The sequence below is a fragment of the Tympanuchus pallidicinctus genome, unplaced genomic scaffold (assembly GCF_026119805.1).
Source record: "Tympanuchus pallidicinctus isolate F22 unplaced genomic scaffold, pur_lepc_1.0 scaffold7, whole genome shotgun sequence".
Lineage (NCBI taxonomy): Eukaryota > Metazoa > Chordata > Aves > Galliformes > Phasianidae > Tympanuchus > Tympanuchus pallidicinctus.
Window position 1 is genome coordinate 11,299,681 of NW_026294791.1, and position 17,482 is coordinate 11,317,162.

The following is a 17,482-nucleotide window of genomic DNA, read 5'->3' on the forward strand; positions in this document are numbered from 1 at the left end:
CAAGCAGTCTCTGCCAGCAGATCTTTTCCCCTTTTACAGCATGAGCTACAATGCCCTTCAGCCAGTAGAAGGCAGAGAAAGGTCTGCCAGGAAAAAGAGTTAGTTGAAAGAGTTTACTTTAAACTTTTGTATACTCTGACACATGCACACAAGACAGCCCCTTTCTTCTTCTTCAGTGCTTGATAGAAAGAAAATGGATTTCTCTCTATTGATTGGTATGCAGCTGGCAAAAGTAAAGACAAGTTTCCTCATGGTCATGCCTCTGTGATCAACCATGATCTGGAAGAATATAATAAGAGATAAAGTAGGACTGTCTTGCTCACGCAGGACATCCAGAGCAGTGGGGAAAAAAAACCTATCAGCTTGTCTGGTTATTCCACTCACACAAACAAGCTCAACATACCGAAGCAAAACAACAATATTTTATTTTAATAAATCTGTTCAATTAGTATTTTTTATCCTAAATATCTGTCCCTTTTGTAATGAAGACAAAGTTGCATTCTATATTCATTCACTATCCTGTAAATCTGAGTAACAGTAAATCTTATGGAAGAGAGCTTAAAAAGCTCTGTATTTGGTTAAGACAGTAATTCTGCCTAAAAAGTGAAGTGGTCTCAAAACAGCAACCATCATCTTTTGTGAAAAATGTTTCAATTTCCAAGCAGTTCTAATGTTTCCATTCAAAATGGACTCCTTGATAGGAAGTTAATGAAAGCATGTCATGTGGAATACCTGGACCACTTTGTAAAGCATGGAAAGAACAATAGGATTATGTCCTGAAGATTTTATAACAGGCAAAACAAGTACTAAAAAAAAAAAAAAAAAAAAAAAAAAAAAAAAAAAAAGAAAGAGAAAGGAAAACAAAAAAGATCTCTAGCAGTGCAGAGCAGGACAAAGCTGAGCAGCAGTTGGATTAGTGAATTTGTTTTTAAAGCACCTCCCTTTTCTGCACTTCCACCCTTGCTGCCTGCCCCACTACCTTGACCTCGTTCCCTTTCCAGTTTCAGAAGAGTCGCCCTCCTCCTTTCCCTCCCGACCTGCATTCCTCAGTGATGGCTGGAATGCACGATAAAGACATCAGTAAACCCAGCCAGCTTGCCTAAGATCGGGAGATAAGGAGGGTAATGTTAGCAAATTAACTGATTGGTATAAAACAAAAGAGGGAAAAAAAGTTGTCAGGAAACTGGGAACTTTTGAACTCATTTAAACAAAGAAGTGGTAGAGGAGCGGGCGTGTCTGTCGCAAGTGCCTACTTCGCAGGAGCCAAGCCAGAGCGCTACGACAGCTAGATGTAGGGAGCAGAGCTATCTGAGGAGCAGGAGTCGCTCCGTTCAGATGGAGCACACAATGGGACTCTGGTCTGCCACTTCCACCCCTGTACTTAGTAGCCGCAGCTTGCTCCAGCCTGCTAAGGGACAATGCAACCTCTTTGTGCGCTGCCTTTGTGATTACACTTTGAAGGGCCCTGGGCTTGTGGAGAAGCTGTGTTATGCTGAAAATAATTGCAGTAGGACTTTCAGGTATGTACAGGTTCTTTTATTCAGTAAGAGTAGCTGGCATTCCTTGTTTTCCATCAGCACTGAGAGGGTTAATGCCTTCCTCCTGGGCTGGCCTCCAGAGAATTTGCTCTCTGCGGCTCCAGATGTCTTTCAGAAATCTCCAAAGTTTTGCTGCCCTCATTAGTGACAGATGTGGGAGTTACAATTTGAAATTTAGGTTTACTAAAGTAAAGCATTGTGAAATCTCAGGAATCCGCTGAAGTACTCTTAAAGGCATAAGTGGTACAGATCACAGACAACATGCTTTCATGTAATGCTGAACAAGGGGCTTTATTACCAACATCATTTTTTTTTATCCTTCTCCACTTTATCTCAGCCTTCCTGCGCGGTCTTCTCTGGGACCTCCTGGTTGCTTTGTGCTGTTTGGCAACAGCAGTGGCCAGGTTCTCTCAGCCCAGTGGGCATGTTGGTAGCCCTCTAGGCAGGGCTCTCCACCAGGACCAACTCCTGCTCATCTTCCCAGAGCACAGCACCAGCCTCGTACCTCAAGGGGTGTGTGCTTCTGTGCACAGCTGGGACCACACACTAATTCTATGTTGCTATCAGTCTTTTCCTTTTTTTTTTCCCTTAGCAAACAGCTGAAGTAACTTGAATCTGGCTCAGTCATTGCGTTTATCACAACAGCAGGCAGATTTTTCTACCTCCATGCACTGTTTGGGACTGCCTTCCATTCTTCCTGCTGTAGAAAAGGGAGACCCAAGCACAGACATTTCTTGGAGAGGATGTTTGCTTTGACAAACAGCCACTAATACTCATCTGCAGAACCTGACAAATAAGACCTCCAAGGTCAGCATGTATTGGCACTATACAAGCCCTAAAGAAGATACTATTGCTTCATTGTCATTACATAAGGTCCTTCACCAGCACATTTTGTACATAGAATAGACACAGCAAAATTGTCACTTGCAACATCCTCCATCAGTACTGCTGATCTGGGGGAAGAACTGGTGGAAGAGGTCTAAAATAGCTATGAAATAACCATGCAACATGTAAGCATTTCCAATAGGGTTGTAGGCAGTACATAGTTGAGAGAAGCCTTTGGTCCTTCAAGTAGCTGGAATGATATTGACCACAAGAAAGGACAGATCTCAAAAAAAAAAAAAAAAAAAAAAAAAAAAAGGCTTTATACTACTCTACTTTTGTAGACTATGCATAAGCACAAAGTGTACTCCTGCTCATCCTTCTCAGTGCAGATAACATGCAGAAAAGGATGTATCTGAGGTGTATGTACCCAGTACATACAGTTTCTGTCACACCCAGAAGGAAACTTTGGACAGCCTTATCTAGTGGTTGGCAACCCTGCCCACAGCAGGGGTGTTGAAATGATGATCTTTGAGGCCATTTTCAACCAAGGCTATTCTATAATTCATTTGTGGCTTACAGCTTATGTATCTCTACATATATACATATATAATTTTTTTTTTTAAGAAAGTCATACTTATCAAAGAAAAAAAAACCAAGTAAGATCATTCAAAACATGTGATAGTGTATATAAAACACAGTGGCTTACATGGTTTCATGGAAGCTGAGCAGAACCACAGGATCTTTCCCTCTTGCTTTATTATTGTAAACTTTTTCCTGATGGTTCTTCAGTATAGTGCTGTCCAATTCACTAACCCATAATATTTGTAACCTAGAAGTATTGCATACAGATCATTCATTAAAAAGGTAGTGAGTAGAACATCTTTGAGAGTTGCTTTAAGATTCAGTTGATGCCTTTTCAATTTTGTTTAGCTTCAGGGGATACATCCTTGGAAGCTGTTACCATTTGATGTTTCTCTCATTTTCCCAATAATCCATAAATATGGGTTGTTGTTTTCTTTCTTCCCTTTCTCCTTTTTAAAATGACACTGCCTCCTTTTCCCCTGTACTGTTCACTTTTTATCAGGCTCACTTGTTCAGACAGAGAAGTGTTTGGTTCTCTGGTTGATTACTCTTCTACCACCCATTTTGTTCACGAATCTATTCTTCCCTCCCAATCTTTGAAAACTTCCCACGTGTGAGTTAGCAGACAGTCAAGCCTTTGTTTTACCACCCATCAAGTACTGCCATTTGCAGCACTAAGAGCAATTCCCCACTGCAAAGTAAAATCCTGAACTCACTTCATCCTCTGCAGGCCAGACTTGGGGCTGGAAAACAACTGTATATGAACCAGGCAAACCAAGGAGGGGAGGGTCTGTGAAAGGTATGTATGTTCTCATTGGTACTTGCCTTATCCATTCAGAGAAGCTCTGTATGCACCACTGCTTCTGATAAGGAGGAGTTGAACTTTGAAGTCTTTAGAAGTTATATTATAGGCATTAAGTGGAGATCATAAAAAAAACAAGCCAGAGATGAGAGTAAGAAGGAGGATTATCTCTCACTAGAACACAAGCTACAGTTTCAGTGAGGATATACTTTACTTTTCTCTGCTTCCATCAAGCCACCTGCTGAAGAGGTGCTCAAGCTGCCTCTCCCTTGGCTGGCATCTATTCTAAATGGGTTACAGCTGCTATTAATTTAGTTTTGGGCCTAACCCCTTGGTGACAGAAGCCATGACTTGTTCACAGAAGTTTGATGAGCTGGAAATTTGTGCATGGTGTTTCTCCACCTTTCTTATCCAGCAAGGAACATATTTTCAGTTTTAGAAGTGATCTGATCTTTTATTGCTAGCATGAATGAGATGATAATAACACGGGGAAAGTGGGCATTTGCAAACAGAGAGAACAGCTCCCATATATATGACGGAAAATAAAGATGAAATCAGCAATAACTCATTAGTGTCAAGAAAACCATCCTTAAATTCACCTTAAAAAGAAAAGCAAAAATAAACAAAACCCACAACATCACTGAATGAAAAACAGCTAAATGAATTTCACTATTGATAATGAGCAGGGAGCACAGTGCTTGGGATCGTGAGTTTATGCAAATCTGTTATTACTGCAAATTGGCATCCTAAGACCCTGATCATGCAACACTTGCACATATGCTTAGCTTTATGCACATGAGCGGTCTCATTAACGCCAAAGACTTAGTCGTGCATAAAACCAAGCAAATGCATGAGTGTTTGTGAGACTGGGATTTAAGCACAAGGGATAGAAAACAAATTTACTGTATCATCAACAATTATTTCTGAAACCCATCAGAAGCCAAGGTGGTGCCAGAAGTCTGCTCGTTGCAGAAACATTCAAAGAGGAAAGGGATTTTGAAGACTGCTGCCTCTTACTCAATCCATTAGTCTCAATAATAATGGGCCTAACACAGGAGGAATACATCCCTACCCTGACTAAAATATAACTGATTTATGGATATTAGCAACCAAGTATTTCCCACAAAATTTTACAATATAAACAGAATTGCCTCTTAAAATCAGCAACAAGAAAAAGCTTTTGCGTAACAGTTCTAACTTACTTAGCTACTATAAAGAAGAACTGGTTGTAATCATCTTGGATTTGACTAAATTATTCAGCAGTGTCTCGCAAAACTCTTCCAAAATTAATTTAAATGGTGTTAGGTTTACATGGATTCAGAGCTGACTACAGCATTTATACAAATAGCTATGATAAATACAAAGGCTTACACGGGAGGGATGTGCCTGTTGCACTGCAGTGAAGACTGATGGCTAATCTTAGAGCTGGTTTTAATTAGAACATCCAGCAATGCTTCAGAAAACAGAAAAACTCCCCTATGTTATGAAACCGGATGAAAATATGCTATTTCCTTGGGAATCCAAAAGAGTAAACACGATAAAATTTGAGTACTTACCAGCAAGATGAGAAAAAACAGAGAGCTGTAAAACAACTTCTACACAAGCACAGCTTCTGCCAAATTTAAAGGGATAGCTCAGGAGAAGGATTTCCTGGAAAAGGACAGACCTACATTGTGAAGCTGTAAAACTAAGGCCTCAAGAAAAACAAAATAGGGTCTTATTATCATAAATATAATTTGTCAATAATCATATTTAAGTGTCATAATTTCTGTGCCTTTCTTTTTTTTTTTTTTCTTTTTTTTACCTTCTCGCTTGGCTTCAGATTGCAAAATATTAATACATTCTCAGCAGTTGGCTTTACTGCTACTTTCTGTTTATTTCTTTTTCTTCCCCTTCAGTTTCTGGTCTTTTTTTTTTCTCACCTAGTAAAATTGCTGCTGTCAATTGTGCTGCATAACAGTAAAGCTGACAGAATTATGGTGCTCACAGTCATATCTCGAGGCTTGTTTTGAAGCAGCAGTTCCAGGATCTCCAGGTACCATGTGTGGCCATGTATATGACTCCTGGCAAAGCCTGGATGCTTGAGGGCTCTTGGTTCTCCGTATGGTTTTGTTCAATGGGTTGTCATGGAGATTCAGAGTCTGAAAAAGGCGCCACGGTCTTTCACTCTGCTGCAGTCTGTATGATCGGGCTGCTCACAGCATTGGCTATGAGGGCTGGGCTGGCAGGGAGCCAGGCAACTTGCGAAAATACTTTCACACATTTGCACTCGATGTTTTGGTTGCAGTTAGATGGAGTATTGCTGTACTGATGGCTAGCTATTTCCAAGTCTGCATCAGTCTTACAGGCTTAATTTTATATAAAAATAGCTTTGGGGGTTGACTTCGGTGAGGTAATATCTTTATTTTTGTAATTTCACAGCACAGTAATGCTGTGTGTCCCGAATGCATAAGAACAGAGAGAAAAGAGTAACACAGAAGGATGTTGTCTCGAGGCCCTTCCCCTCCTCCTGTTTTACCAAAGGAAAACATTTTTTAACTTTCTTCATGGGTTAAGTTTCAGTTTTTAATCCTATCTATGAAGTTCTCAAAGAAGAACACTGGACTTTTGTGACTAACAGACACCTGCCAAGAGTGTGGTTCTGAGCTGGTCTGTAAAGGAATATCATGACAAAGATGTAAAAGGTAGTACTATTGGTGTGAAGAGATGCATCTGCTGGAACCTGCCCTGCAAATGTTTGCTCTGTCTGCATAATGGCACCATGTGCGACATTCCTTTTAATGTCTAATTGAAAAGATGCACAAGCATACAAATTTCTGAATTCAAAGCATCACCATGTCCTGAGGACTGTGAAAACTGATGAGCAGAGGAAAGTCTGAAGCCACTTTGGGCAGTCTGTGTCTACCTACTTCATCCCAGCAGGTAAAGATCAGCTGGCCATCAGCACAGCTCTGCCAAACTAAAACTCCCAAAGGTTGTGATGATAATTAACTCTAAAAAGTTGCCTTTTCCTTAAAATACATGTTTGAAGAAACAATTATTTCAGAATAAACCAGTCATTTTTAATTCTGACCTTATTTATTATATTTTGAAGCACATTATGAAATGCAACACTGAACACAAATTTCTCTTTGATTAGTTTAATGAGAACAATTTCTCTCTTCAGCAAGCACTTGCTTTCAGAGTGAAACCTTAACATTTTACTTTTATCTGTCTTGTCAATCACTGTTTTGAGTCTTTTTTTCCTGCTGGCCCCACCTGGAGATGTCATATTCCCTTCAAAAGAATGCAGTCTGAAAAGATGCTGAATACATCAAACCAGTCAACTAGTTACCAGTTGATCTGACAAATAGGTCACATTTATTTTTGGGAAAGCAACTTGTTCAGCTGATGGATGACTTGAGCACAGGTTTCCTTACTTTGCCTGTAACTGATGCCCAACTGTTATTTTTTTCAGTTTGATACTTAATATCCTAAACTCATGAAATAATTCAGGCTGGAAAGGACCTCAGAAGGTCATCTCATCCCCTGTCCTGCTCAAAGCAGGGTCAGGTATGAGATCAGGTTGCTAGAGGCTTTATCCAGTCCTAAAAACTCCAAAGATTTTAACACAGCTGCGCAACTTCTCTGGAAAACCGTTTGCAATCCTCAATTAGCTTCATGCTGAAAAAGATTTTTCTGCTGTCATGCTGAAATCTTTTTTTTTTTTCAGTTTATGTCTGTTACCTCTTCTCCCTTTCTGCTGGGCTGGGGTTTATGTTAGTAAGGGCAGTGACAAATAAACCCTTTTATTTCTCATCAGTATATCTGCATGCTTTAGGGAGGACAATGACAATATCCTTCAGGCTTGAAGGTGATGAATCTAAACAAAGTTTATCTGCTCTTATGTACTGTATTAAAACATAAATCTCATCGTTGCATGTAAGGAAAATCCAGTTTCAATGACGATCTGACTCAGATCCTGGAGTGCATGGTTTTCCTATAAAAGATGTTATTTCATTAAAAAGACTATTGTAACCTAAACACTTCATGACATATTTTCTTTCCAAGGAAATTTTTTCAATTGCACTAAGCATGCTGAAGTCATTATGTTAGAGATACTACTCTGCCTAGCCAGTCTTAGTATATGTTATACTTCTGCAAGAAATTAAAAAATGATGCATTAATAGATATCCTTCTAAAAAGACTCTGCTGAGTAATATTTGCATTTTTGCAAACCTGGGGGAACATACAGAGCAGCAAAGGAAATACAGCAAATAATTCAGGGCAAATAATATATAACCATGAGAACTTTTTCACTGTATTTATTTAAATGAAGGGAAATATGTTAAAATGTGAAAGCTAAGCATTTCAGTTTATTCACATATTTTACATTCAAAGGACCATCTGAAATACTTTTTTTTTTTTTTTTTTTTTTTCCCAGAAAAAAAGAGATTCCTCTTGTGGTTTCCAAAATTTTGACAGAGACATGGAATATACATAATGAAGCACATCATTGCTGTACATACAATGAAAGCCTTGTGTATATGGAAAAAAGATAAAATCCAAACAAATCCTTCTGTTAGTAAAAAAAAAAAGAATTCCTTTAATATAAATAAAATTCAGAGTAGTACTTTATTTTAACAGACAAAACAACAGCGGGATTTATTAACAACTACATATTTACAGTGTCTGACTGGTAAAAATAAATGACTTCTTCTGAGATCTTAGACACTTCCTTAGAAGGCAATGTGGAATGAGCCTCAGTGCTTCACATTAACTAGGTGCTAAAAGAATGAAATTAAAGCATACTTTAAAAATGTATATGAGTATGATGGCACAGCTGGAAATGCTGATGTAACACATCTATGCCCTGATGCAGCAAAGCTTGCACCACAGCAAGTTCTCTCTGATTTCAGCAGATCTTTGTGTGCTCTAAAGGATAAACACAGGATAAATGTTCTAAATTCAGGAGCATTGGAGGAAGAGAAATGGTTGACTCAAGGGTGCTACAAATAGGGCAAACTGCTGTAATTACAATTTCATGGAAGCACATGATCTTGAATTTAAATCTGTACTCTTTTACATAGGTGAATTCTACCAGTCTATTTTTCAGTTGATCCTCCATTTGATCCTATGTGGTTTGGATTCCACATGTCCCTACCAAGTGACAAACTTCATAAAGTATTTCCTTCCCAATGCCTCCCAGATCATAGTGCCAGTTTAGCAGATCTCAGTCTTTTTGGCAATTAAATAAAACAAGAACCAGATCCTTTTCAAAGTATTCACAAAATAACCTTTCACTTACGAAATGGCTGTCCCATACTGATACCATTCTTGCATCAGATCTGACCTCAGTTCCTTCAGATCTAAACTATTGTTTGAAAGTTATAAAAATAAAGAATTGATTAATATACAGATATATATTTCAGAGCGATAAGAGAATAATATTAAACAAATTCCTTTTTAAATCTACTTTAAATTAAAAGAAATGTTTTCAAAAGTCTGTGCTGAAGCAGATCTTTATCTATTGACTTTTTAATGGAACCCATTCACTGCAGATGGTCATATACAACTGAATGTAAGAAGCTCATTGCTACAGAAAGACAGCGAGTATGATTCCACTATCAAGTGATTAATAAAATCTGCTGTGCTAGCTGGTTCTTGATATTTCTCTTCCAAGAGCTGAAGATATTTCCAATATCAGAAACAAAACCTAAGTCATGAAAAGTCCTGAGCTCGTTTTAAAATTTTCTTATTTCCTCGGTCTTTGTTAATATATGTTCTGTGATAATCCAGTTTGTTTTGTATGCTGTTTGTATACAGCATAATATAAATGCTTTGCATGAATGCACACATACGTAAAAAAGCAGTCAGTAAATCATTTAAGAAATATTCCCACTCAGCCATTTCATGCTTGTACAATACCACTTTTTCCTGTAATATCCATAGTGACATGATCTAGGTTGCTCCCCTTTTCCACCAAGAGGCTCACGCTGATTTTCCTTCTATTTATCTTAAGCAGCCGAAACAACAAGGAACATTTTTGAACAACCTATAATACTCTTCTTGAATCTGAAAGAAAAATATTGAATCCAAACATGAAATAGATAAATTTATATATATATTTTTATGTGTTTTTACTAATTGAGTATGAATCACTTCATTAGATATTTTAAGGTGGGGATGCTTGCAACTGTAGGACAGGACACTGAAAAAAGCATAATCTCAAAACTGTTTGGGGAATGTGAATCCTGTTACTAACTGCAAAGAATGGAATTGAGCTTTACTGCATCCATTGCATTGCTTCATCTGGTTACTGGTGAGTTTTACAAGTTCATTTTTTGATCTTCTGTATGTTTTTTTTAAAAAAACAGGAAGAAAATAGGAGCAAAGATGTTCTGTCTCCCCAGAAGGCAACAGCAGTATTTCCCGTCTTCCCTTCCCAGTCCCAACAAGGGTTTCTTCCTGCTTTGAAAAGCCGTCCACACTAGGACTTTGCTCCACTTCAAGTCTAGGCATTGTCCTGGGCACAGCTGAGGACCCTGTGGCTCCCCATAAGGACACTCACCTTTCTGGACAGCACACAAAGAAAGATGAAGATGAACATCCCCTGAAATGCATTGAAGATTGTAAACAGATAGGCTGTAATCACGGAGCCCTGGACGACGTGGAGGACCCCAAAAATCCAAGTAGCCCCAAGGAGGAACAGGAGAGCGAGAGCACCTCGGGCACAGGACCTAGGGAAATGTAGACAAATGCAAATATGTTGCATACCCCTTTGCTGCTTGGCATAGGGAATGCTACCTAGGCAATTTATTTTTTTTTCTGTGAAGGCCTAAGAAGTGCAAATGCATGGGTTGCTCTTTAGGGTGTGCTGTAGCACCGTGACACAAATAAGCACACACAATCGCTGACTGCAAAAGAGTAAAACTGGAGGGCCTTAAAACACTGGCTTCTTTAATCTTCAGATATGTTTTCTCTGGTGTACTGCAGCACCATATGATTTGATTTAAATCTACTGTTAGTGTAATTCCCCAAGGAAAAACATATGTCTGTTATGAAGCATTCTCTCGCTTTTCCTCCTCCCCCTTATCCTCCTCAAAAAATAACCCAGAAAAATGTACAGTATGCTCTTAGGTCAGTACATGTGCATGACATCAAAGGGTTCTTAGGCTGCCTCTCAGGTTCACTGAAGAAGATGGTGCCAGTTGTAAACCTAGACTTTCCTGCTTTCATTCTTTCTCCTTTTAAAAATATATTTTTGTTTTTACAACACTTATACTCTCAAATATTTTCTGGGTCACTGTATTGATGCTTTAAAATTACAGGAACTGATTGGCTATGATTTTTTTTTTTTCCAACATACTGTAAAGCTCTGCTCACGGGCACAAGCAAATTGTAGCATGTTGTCTTGGAAATGAAACCACTGATTACTTTCTTATTCATTCTCAGCCTAGTCATTGCAGGACTTCCTTTGAACAACAGACATTTTTAGCACTGTTCCTCGGAAAATGAATAATTTTCAACTTCATTAAAACCAGCTCACCACATGAAGCTATGAAGGGTAAGGAATAAGAGAAAGTAATCAATCAAACAATTGCTAAATCCTAACTATAAATCTAGTGCAGTGCATTGAAACTGCAGGAGTGTTCCTAAGCAACACAAACAGTAAGTTGTTTTCAACGTTCCCTGTAGTACACTTCAGCTTTTCCTGCACAAACGGTTTTCAAGGTTCCTATAAATCAGTTTTAAAGAGAGTGAGTTGATGGAAAAATCATAACAGCATGCAAAGTAAAAATCCTGGAGAGGAACCCCCCACTCCTCAACACCATAGAAGCACAATGCCCTACTGTGGACTTTTTACTACTAATAAAAATGGCCTGATTTTCTTATCACAGGATTTCTGTATGCCTTGTTACTTCAAGGTAAATATTTTGGTCCCAATTTGGGCATGTTTTGACTTGCATAGAGGCTACAGAAGGTACAATTACTACTTTAACCCTCCCCTCAGCCTTTATCCTTTGATTGACATGGACCTCTTGTAGTGTTTTTATACATCTCCTGTAAGTCCAGTGTTACTGCATTGGTCAGGAGAAGGAAAGACTGCAAAGTTTACCTCCAGATATATATGACAATAGAAGAAAACCACTTCGGTATTTCCACATATCTTCCAGAAGTTTAAATCATTGTTTTTGAATCCTTAATTTCACATTTGGCTTTATTCTGTTTAAACAGAAGTTTAAAATAGTATTAAATGGCAAACTTACCTTATATTTTCATAACAACTAACTTCTGGCTTTAACATTGCAGTGTGTCGAAATACTTTATAAATAATCACTCCAAAAGCCAGCAAATTAACCTGGGGAGAGTAAAGAGAAGAATTTTTAGTTCAAACTGGAGTGATTTTGAGTTTCAGTAAAACACGTAAACGGAACAAGTCAATAAAGTTTCTGCGTATATAAAACTTGGAGAATCCAGTGATGGAGTAGGGAGGGGGAAACTCTTTTCTGATCCATGTCTATTAAAAATTATGATCCCCATAATAAAGATTGATCAAACAAGGTAGTAACTCTATCTTATCTCAATATTATCCCTATCAAAAGTCTGCAAATGTTTACTGGTAAATCTCTGATTTCATGGTCTGATTTTTTTCTGTAAGTAGAGATGTTTAAGCAAATGGAGAGGAGAGGAGAGAGAGAGGAGAGGATCCTAAAGATGCTTCCTGCTATTGATTTTCTATGATACAGTACTGTGTAGATTTTGACAAAATGCACATCTTTGTTACATAAATATCATATTAATACATTAATGTCACATTAATAACATCGTATGTTCTGAGTTCTTTTGGGTGTGAAAAGTTTTAAGTGGCATAAAAATATCTGAGGCTTATGTGAAGAAATTTTCAAAAACTAACTTTGCTGAAAGGTTCCACGCAGGGTATTCTCTCCTCCATTTTATGTTTGTTTCATTGGTGGACAATGTGTATGCATGTATGTGTGTGTGTGTGTGTGTGTGTGTGCGTGCACGCGTGTACATTTTCTGCTTTCCTTATAATCATATTGCTTTATTTCAGTTTGAAACAAACAAACAAAAAACAACTAAAGGAAGTAGTTTTGTAAATGATGCTCAGTCATGGTTCTGAACCTTTGCTTGCTCAGATAGGCTTAACTGAATATTCATTTAAATTTCTATTGCTATTCTTTAACAATGTAGATGAGTTTGTTCTCGTGCTTTTTAAAAGAAGACTTATTTTGGTTTGCAGCATTTAACATCAGAATCTATTTGCAATGTTAATAACTGAACCAAATTTTATCTGGATGTATATTTGTAAATCCTTGGTTGTAATCCTTTGGTTGGTTGTTGTGAGTTTACAGCTGCAGACCAAATAGAATTAATGTCTTCCCCAACTTGTTTCTCCAGAAAGACAGTGTGGTTTACCACTCTCCTTTCTCTTAAAAATAAAAACAACAACACAAAAACCTACTCCAAAATGAAAACAAAAGCCTGCTACATAAACACAGCATCAGTTTTAAAAGAAGTGCTTTCATTTGTTAGCACTTGTTATGTATGCCTTTAGAACATTTTTGTTATGTTGGGTGGGAGTACCTGATATTAAATTCAAGCTCTGCTTTAATTAGCTGCATGCTCATACTTTAATACAGTATAATGTATTTACAATTTGATAAGACAGGAGATAGAGCTGATTAGCAGTTTAGGGAATTAATCCTTCCCTGAATACCTTGTACTTTCACTGATCATGAGAGCTATTCTGAAGCTCTTTGTATTTAAAATTGTAATCTGTAATATCTCCTAAACCAGCAATTTTTCAAAGTTAATTATAAGTCAGTCAGCAGTTATGGGTAATTATATGCAGACTTACTTTTTTATCTTATATTTGTTGGTGAATAATATACCAAATAACGTAGAACACACACTGTAATCTGTGTAACCCACCTAATGTACTTATTACAGTAATATGAAAAAAGGTAGGGTGAAAAGTGATCAAAGTACCACAAGCACAGAGAAAGCACCCCAGTACCTCTTCTGAAGCTGTCAGCACGACCGTGCAGCCAAGCCTCCTCCCTGCTGGCTCGTCACCAACATCACTGATGTCAATGAGAGCCTTCCTATTGCTGCTAATAGGCTCTTTATGAAGCTCTGTGGGCCAGACTCCATTATCCTTTGGTCATGGAAAACAGCTGCAGAACTGGGGAGGTTTTGCTGAGCAAGGATGGGACTGCGGAGGGGGAGATGTGGGGCCTCGTGGTAGAAGTCTCCATTTCTCTTCATGCCAGTGGGGCTCCTTTACACAAATACTATTTACATTGTCTGTAGCACAGGATAATAGGATTTGGCCCTTTGCATTGAGGTAATACTCATTAACTATGATCTTTTCATTCATCAATTCATTCTGATGGGAATAATCTGGATGTGTCAGGGGAGAGGGAGAGGTTAACACTGGTTCTCAGAGCCAGCTGCAGAGTGCAGGCACAGCACATTGACACGTCTCAGGTAGCCTCTCAGGAGGTAACGTTACAGGGTAATGGCAGCGAGCTTAACTTCTGAAACACCCGCTCGTTCCCAAGATTTATTAAAGCCTTAAGTAGGTTTTTAGCCCTTTTAGAAGCACTCCATTAATAAAAAATATGATAGCCAAGCGCGTAGGCTGTTTTGTACAATATTCAGTGCCTCAAAAAAGTAGGTTTCAGGGAACTTTCTTTCAGCCTAACTTAAAGCACTCTGGCACAGCATTTTGTCCTTTGGAGGACCTCAAATATGTAACAGTAAGGTAGTTGTAACTGTCCTACAATGAAGAAAATCCAGCAACACTTGAGGGAAATCAATAACAGACAAGCATACATAAACCCAAGAGAAACATAGATAATGTTAATAATGCTAATAATATTCAAATGTGCAGAAAACTGGTACTCTAACAACACATTATGCTTCTGCCTAAGACCCTGCATATTTGTTACCATAGGCGTAGTGGTAATCACAGCTATTTCTGGGAAATGCTGAGTAAAAAGTTCATATTCAGTGGCTGGACAGAGGACTAAAGGGGAAATAGCCTTCATATACCTAATATCCTCAAAGAGCCATATGTGTTTCAACAGATGTGATGAGAAGTGAAACACCTAAATTGCCTGGCATAAGATATGACCACTTAAGACATTTTTCCTTTGTATCAATAAGTGAGATTCAAATGAATAAATGCAGGTAGTAGGCTACAAAAGGCTTCTAAAATATACAAAAGTCACTCTGAAGGTAGGGCATTCTATTTTTTTCCATGGAAACTACAATAGATACAAACAGCATAAGAACACTGACAGAGCAAGTTCTCAGATACAAAACACTAATTCAGCATAGTCACCACCATTAGCTGTGCATTTCTACCAGCAGTGAACAAGAACCTGCATACTGTGCTTGTAAAAATCTGTGGCTATCTGGAACACGGCTTTTCTTTCATATCACTGTTACCATTGCTAGAATGCACCACCCACCACCTGACTGTGCTCTCATCCACTGTTTGGTCTCCATAAATGTTTAGCAAGCATTGGTGAATGTCAGTGCATGCCATTTCTTCTGCAAAGAGAAATTCCATGACACATCTTTTCTTCAAAAGCATGCCCTTTTCAGACACCATTTTGTCAGACTGCCCCTCTGCTGCCATCTGTCACATGGCAACAAAATGTAATGGAATATTGGTGGGAAGCTTCAACCTGTACTGCCTGGCCACCAACATCCACCTCTGACATTGTGAACCAACATAATAAAATAGGAGGCATTACTTTTGGAGCAGACCTCATAGATAGGCACAAAGAGCTGTAGATGTCTAATACTCTGGCTGGAATAAACTGGAGATAAGAGACACTGAAACATCTAAAAAAAACTTCCAGAAGATACTTACTGCTAAACATTGAGTATTGGTTGCAGTCATGTTTTAGATTTTTGTAATTAAAGCACACTTTTCAGCTCTTGTTGGCTAAGCTTTATAAGATGTTATAATTAAAGCTGCCTGGAGGTGACAGGCAAGGTGAATGGAAACAGAACAGCAAAGCACAGAAGCAGCAAAGCAGAACAGAGCACCGTGTGCAGGCAGCTGTGACACTGAGCTGGGGCAGGCGATGTGCAGGCCTGGCCAGGGCCAGCCTGGGGACTGTGGCTGCTGCACGTCTGCTCCAGGAGGGAAGTTACTGGGTAATGAGTACGGCCACTCGGCAGCACTGGGCAAGCCCAAGGCGTGAAGTACAGTGGCACTACTGCAGTTTTATCAAGTGAATAACGATTTTACAGCGTGACAGGGCAAGTCCTTGTGCCTTTGTTTCAGTGTTATTACATGGCTGAGCAGTCAGAGAAACTGCTGCATGTCCTGAGATGGGCCGCTGGGCAAGGCTAATAGGCGAAAAGGGAACTGCAGCGATTTCAAGCCCAGTACTGAACTATTTCATTTTTTAACAAACCACCTCAAACTGCTGTTTAAATTCTACGATTCTACACTGTTGGGTAAACAGCAGAGTTATTGTACCACAAGTCTCTAGCTTTCTTATTGCAGCCCCATCCTGCGGGATTCTGAGCATCCTCAGCCCTCCCCCCTGCAATGTTGGTGGGAGTCAGCACTCACTGAGTGCTCAGGTGCACTACAGGACTCATTTTAATAATTAATCTATTCCTTTTTGCTAAGTGGTTAATCAAATACAAGTGCTTATGCAGAAGCAGCTTCCATTCTAAGAATCTTCAGGGAATCAACTCTCCTTAAAGATATTTGTATTAAAAGTGCTTTTAGCTTAAATTCTAGAAATGTTGTGGTATATTTATAAGCAAATGGTAGTAAACTTAAAATATGTTTATGTGTAATAGATATTGAATAGAGGAAAGTCTTAGGGTCTCATGAAGGATTTTGTAGATATGGGCAACTACATTTGCGTATCTATTTTACCCAGGAAGATTCCCAGGGAGCCACAGAGCTGCACAAGGTATGTTTTGTTGTACACGCACAACTATGTTTAAAGGGAGGATGGTAAATACTCAGAGAATCTGTTCTTAGAAAGTTATCTGTGTGAAGAGTCAAGAAAATTTAGGACTTTGGAGTGACTTCTGGCCTCATTATACCAATGGTAGAACTGTTAGATGGCAAAACTCCTGCTGCTTCCAGTGTTGTCAAGACCTTTCCTCTACATTTTATAGAAAGGGGCATCTTAAGAGATTCATAGGCACCACTCTGTATGGTGTTAGTCTACCTCTGTCCAGAACTAGGATAGCTCTGTAAATCTCTTTGCTGATGCCTTCTTCCCTCTGCCGATGCTTCTATAGCGAAGGAAAACCGCTCAACAGTGGGCATGGGCAGAGCAAGATGCTGTTGCTTCGACTTTCACTCTTAGCAGTTCTGGGACGACCAAAGTAATGTTTTACCCATACACAGTTTGCAGAAGGAAATAATAGTGTTGTATACATATCAAACATAAAAAAAGTATCTAGTAAATATTATTAAGATAAGAATCCAGAAGAGCACTGAGAAACAATTTTGTCTATTGCTTAAGCAAATTACAAACTTCCCTGTTGATTACTGTATTTTCCAAACTAAATAATAATATAAAAATGAATTTAGGACAATAGTCCTAAAATGCCAAATATTCCAAGCTGTTGGAGCTCTGTTATTAGCACATTGCTTAGCAACTGCTATATTTAAAATAGGTCCTTAATTCCTCTGCTAAAAGTACATATTTTACATACTGGAAAAGTAACATAATGTTCT

The 17,482-nt window shown here is 38.6% G+C and overlaps 1 protein-coding gene and 1 long non-coding RNA gene across 5 annotated transcripts in view; one reads left to right on the plus strand and one right to left on the minus strand.

Moving 5' to 3' along the window:
* Positions 1-385: 385 nt before the first annotated feature.
* On the plus strand, positions 386-6,797 carry LOC128072380 (uncharacterized). The gene is made up of 3 exons (XR_008202237.1): positions 386-1,520; positions 3,676-3,744; positions 6,368-6,797. It is a non-coding gene; the product is annotated as an uncharacterized LOC128072380 (long non-coding RNA).
* A 6-nt stretch (positions 6,798-6,803) lies between these two features.
* ADGRL4 (adhesion G protein-coupled receptor L4) overlaps positions 6,804-17,482 on the minus strand; it is a 76,007-nt gene continuing 65,328 nt past the window's right edge. For all 4 annotated transcript variants that reach the window (XM_052666094.1, XM_052666096.1, XM_052666093.1 and 1 more), the window contains 3 exons: positions 11,997-12,088; positions 10,298-10,466; positions 6,804-9,801 (listed from right to left, as the gene is read on the minus strand). In XM_052666094.1, coding sequence (XP_052522054.1) covers positions 9,739-9,801; positions 10,298-10,466; positions 11,997-12,088 — 324 coding nt within the window. In that variant the 3' untranslated portion in view covers positions 6,804-9,738. The remainder of the gene's footprint in view (positions 9,802-10,297; positions 10,467-11,996; positions 12,089-17,482) is intronic.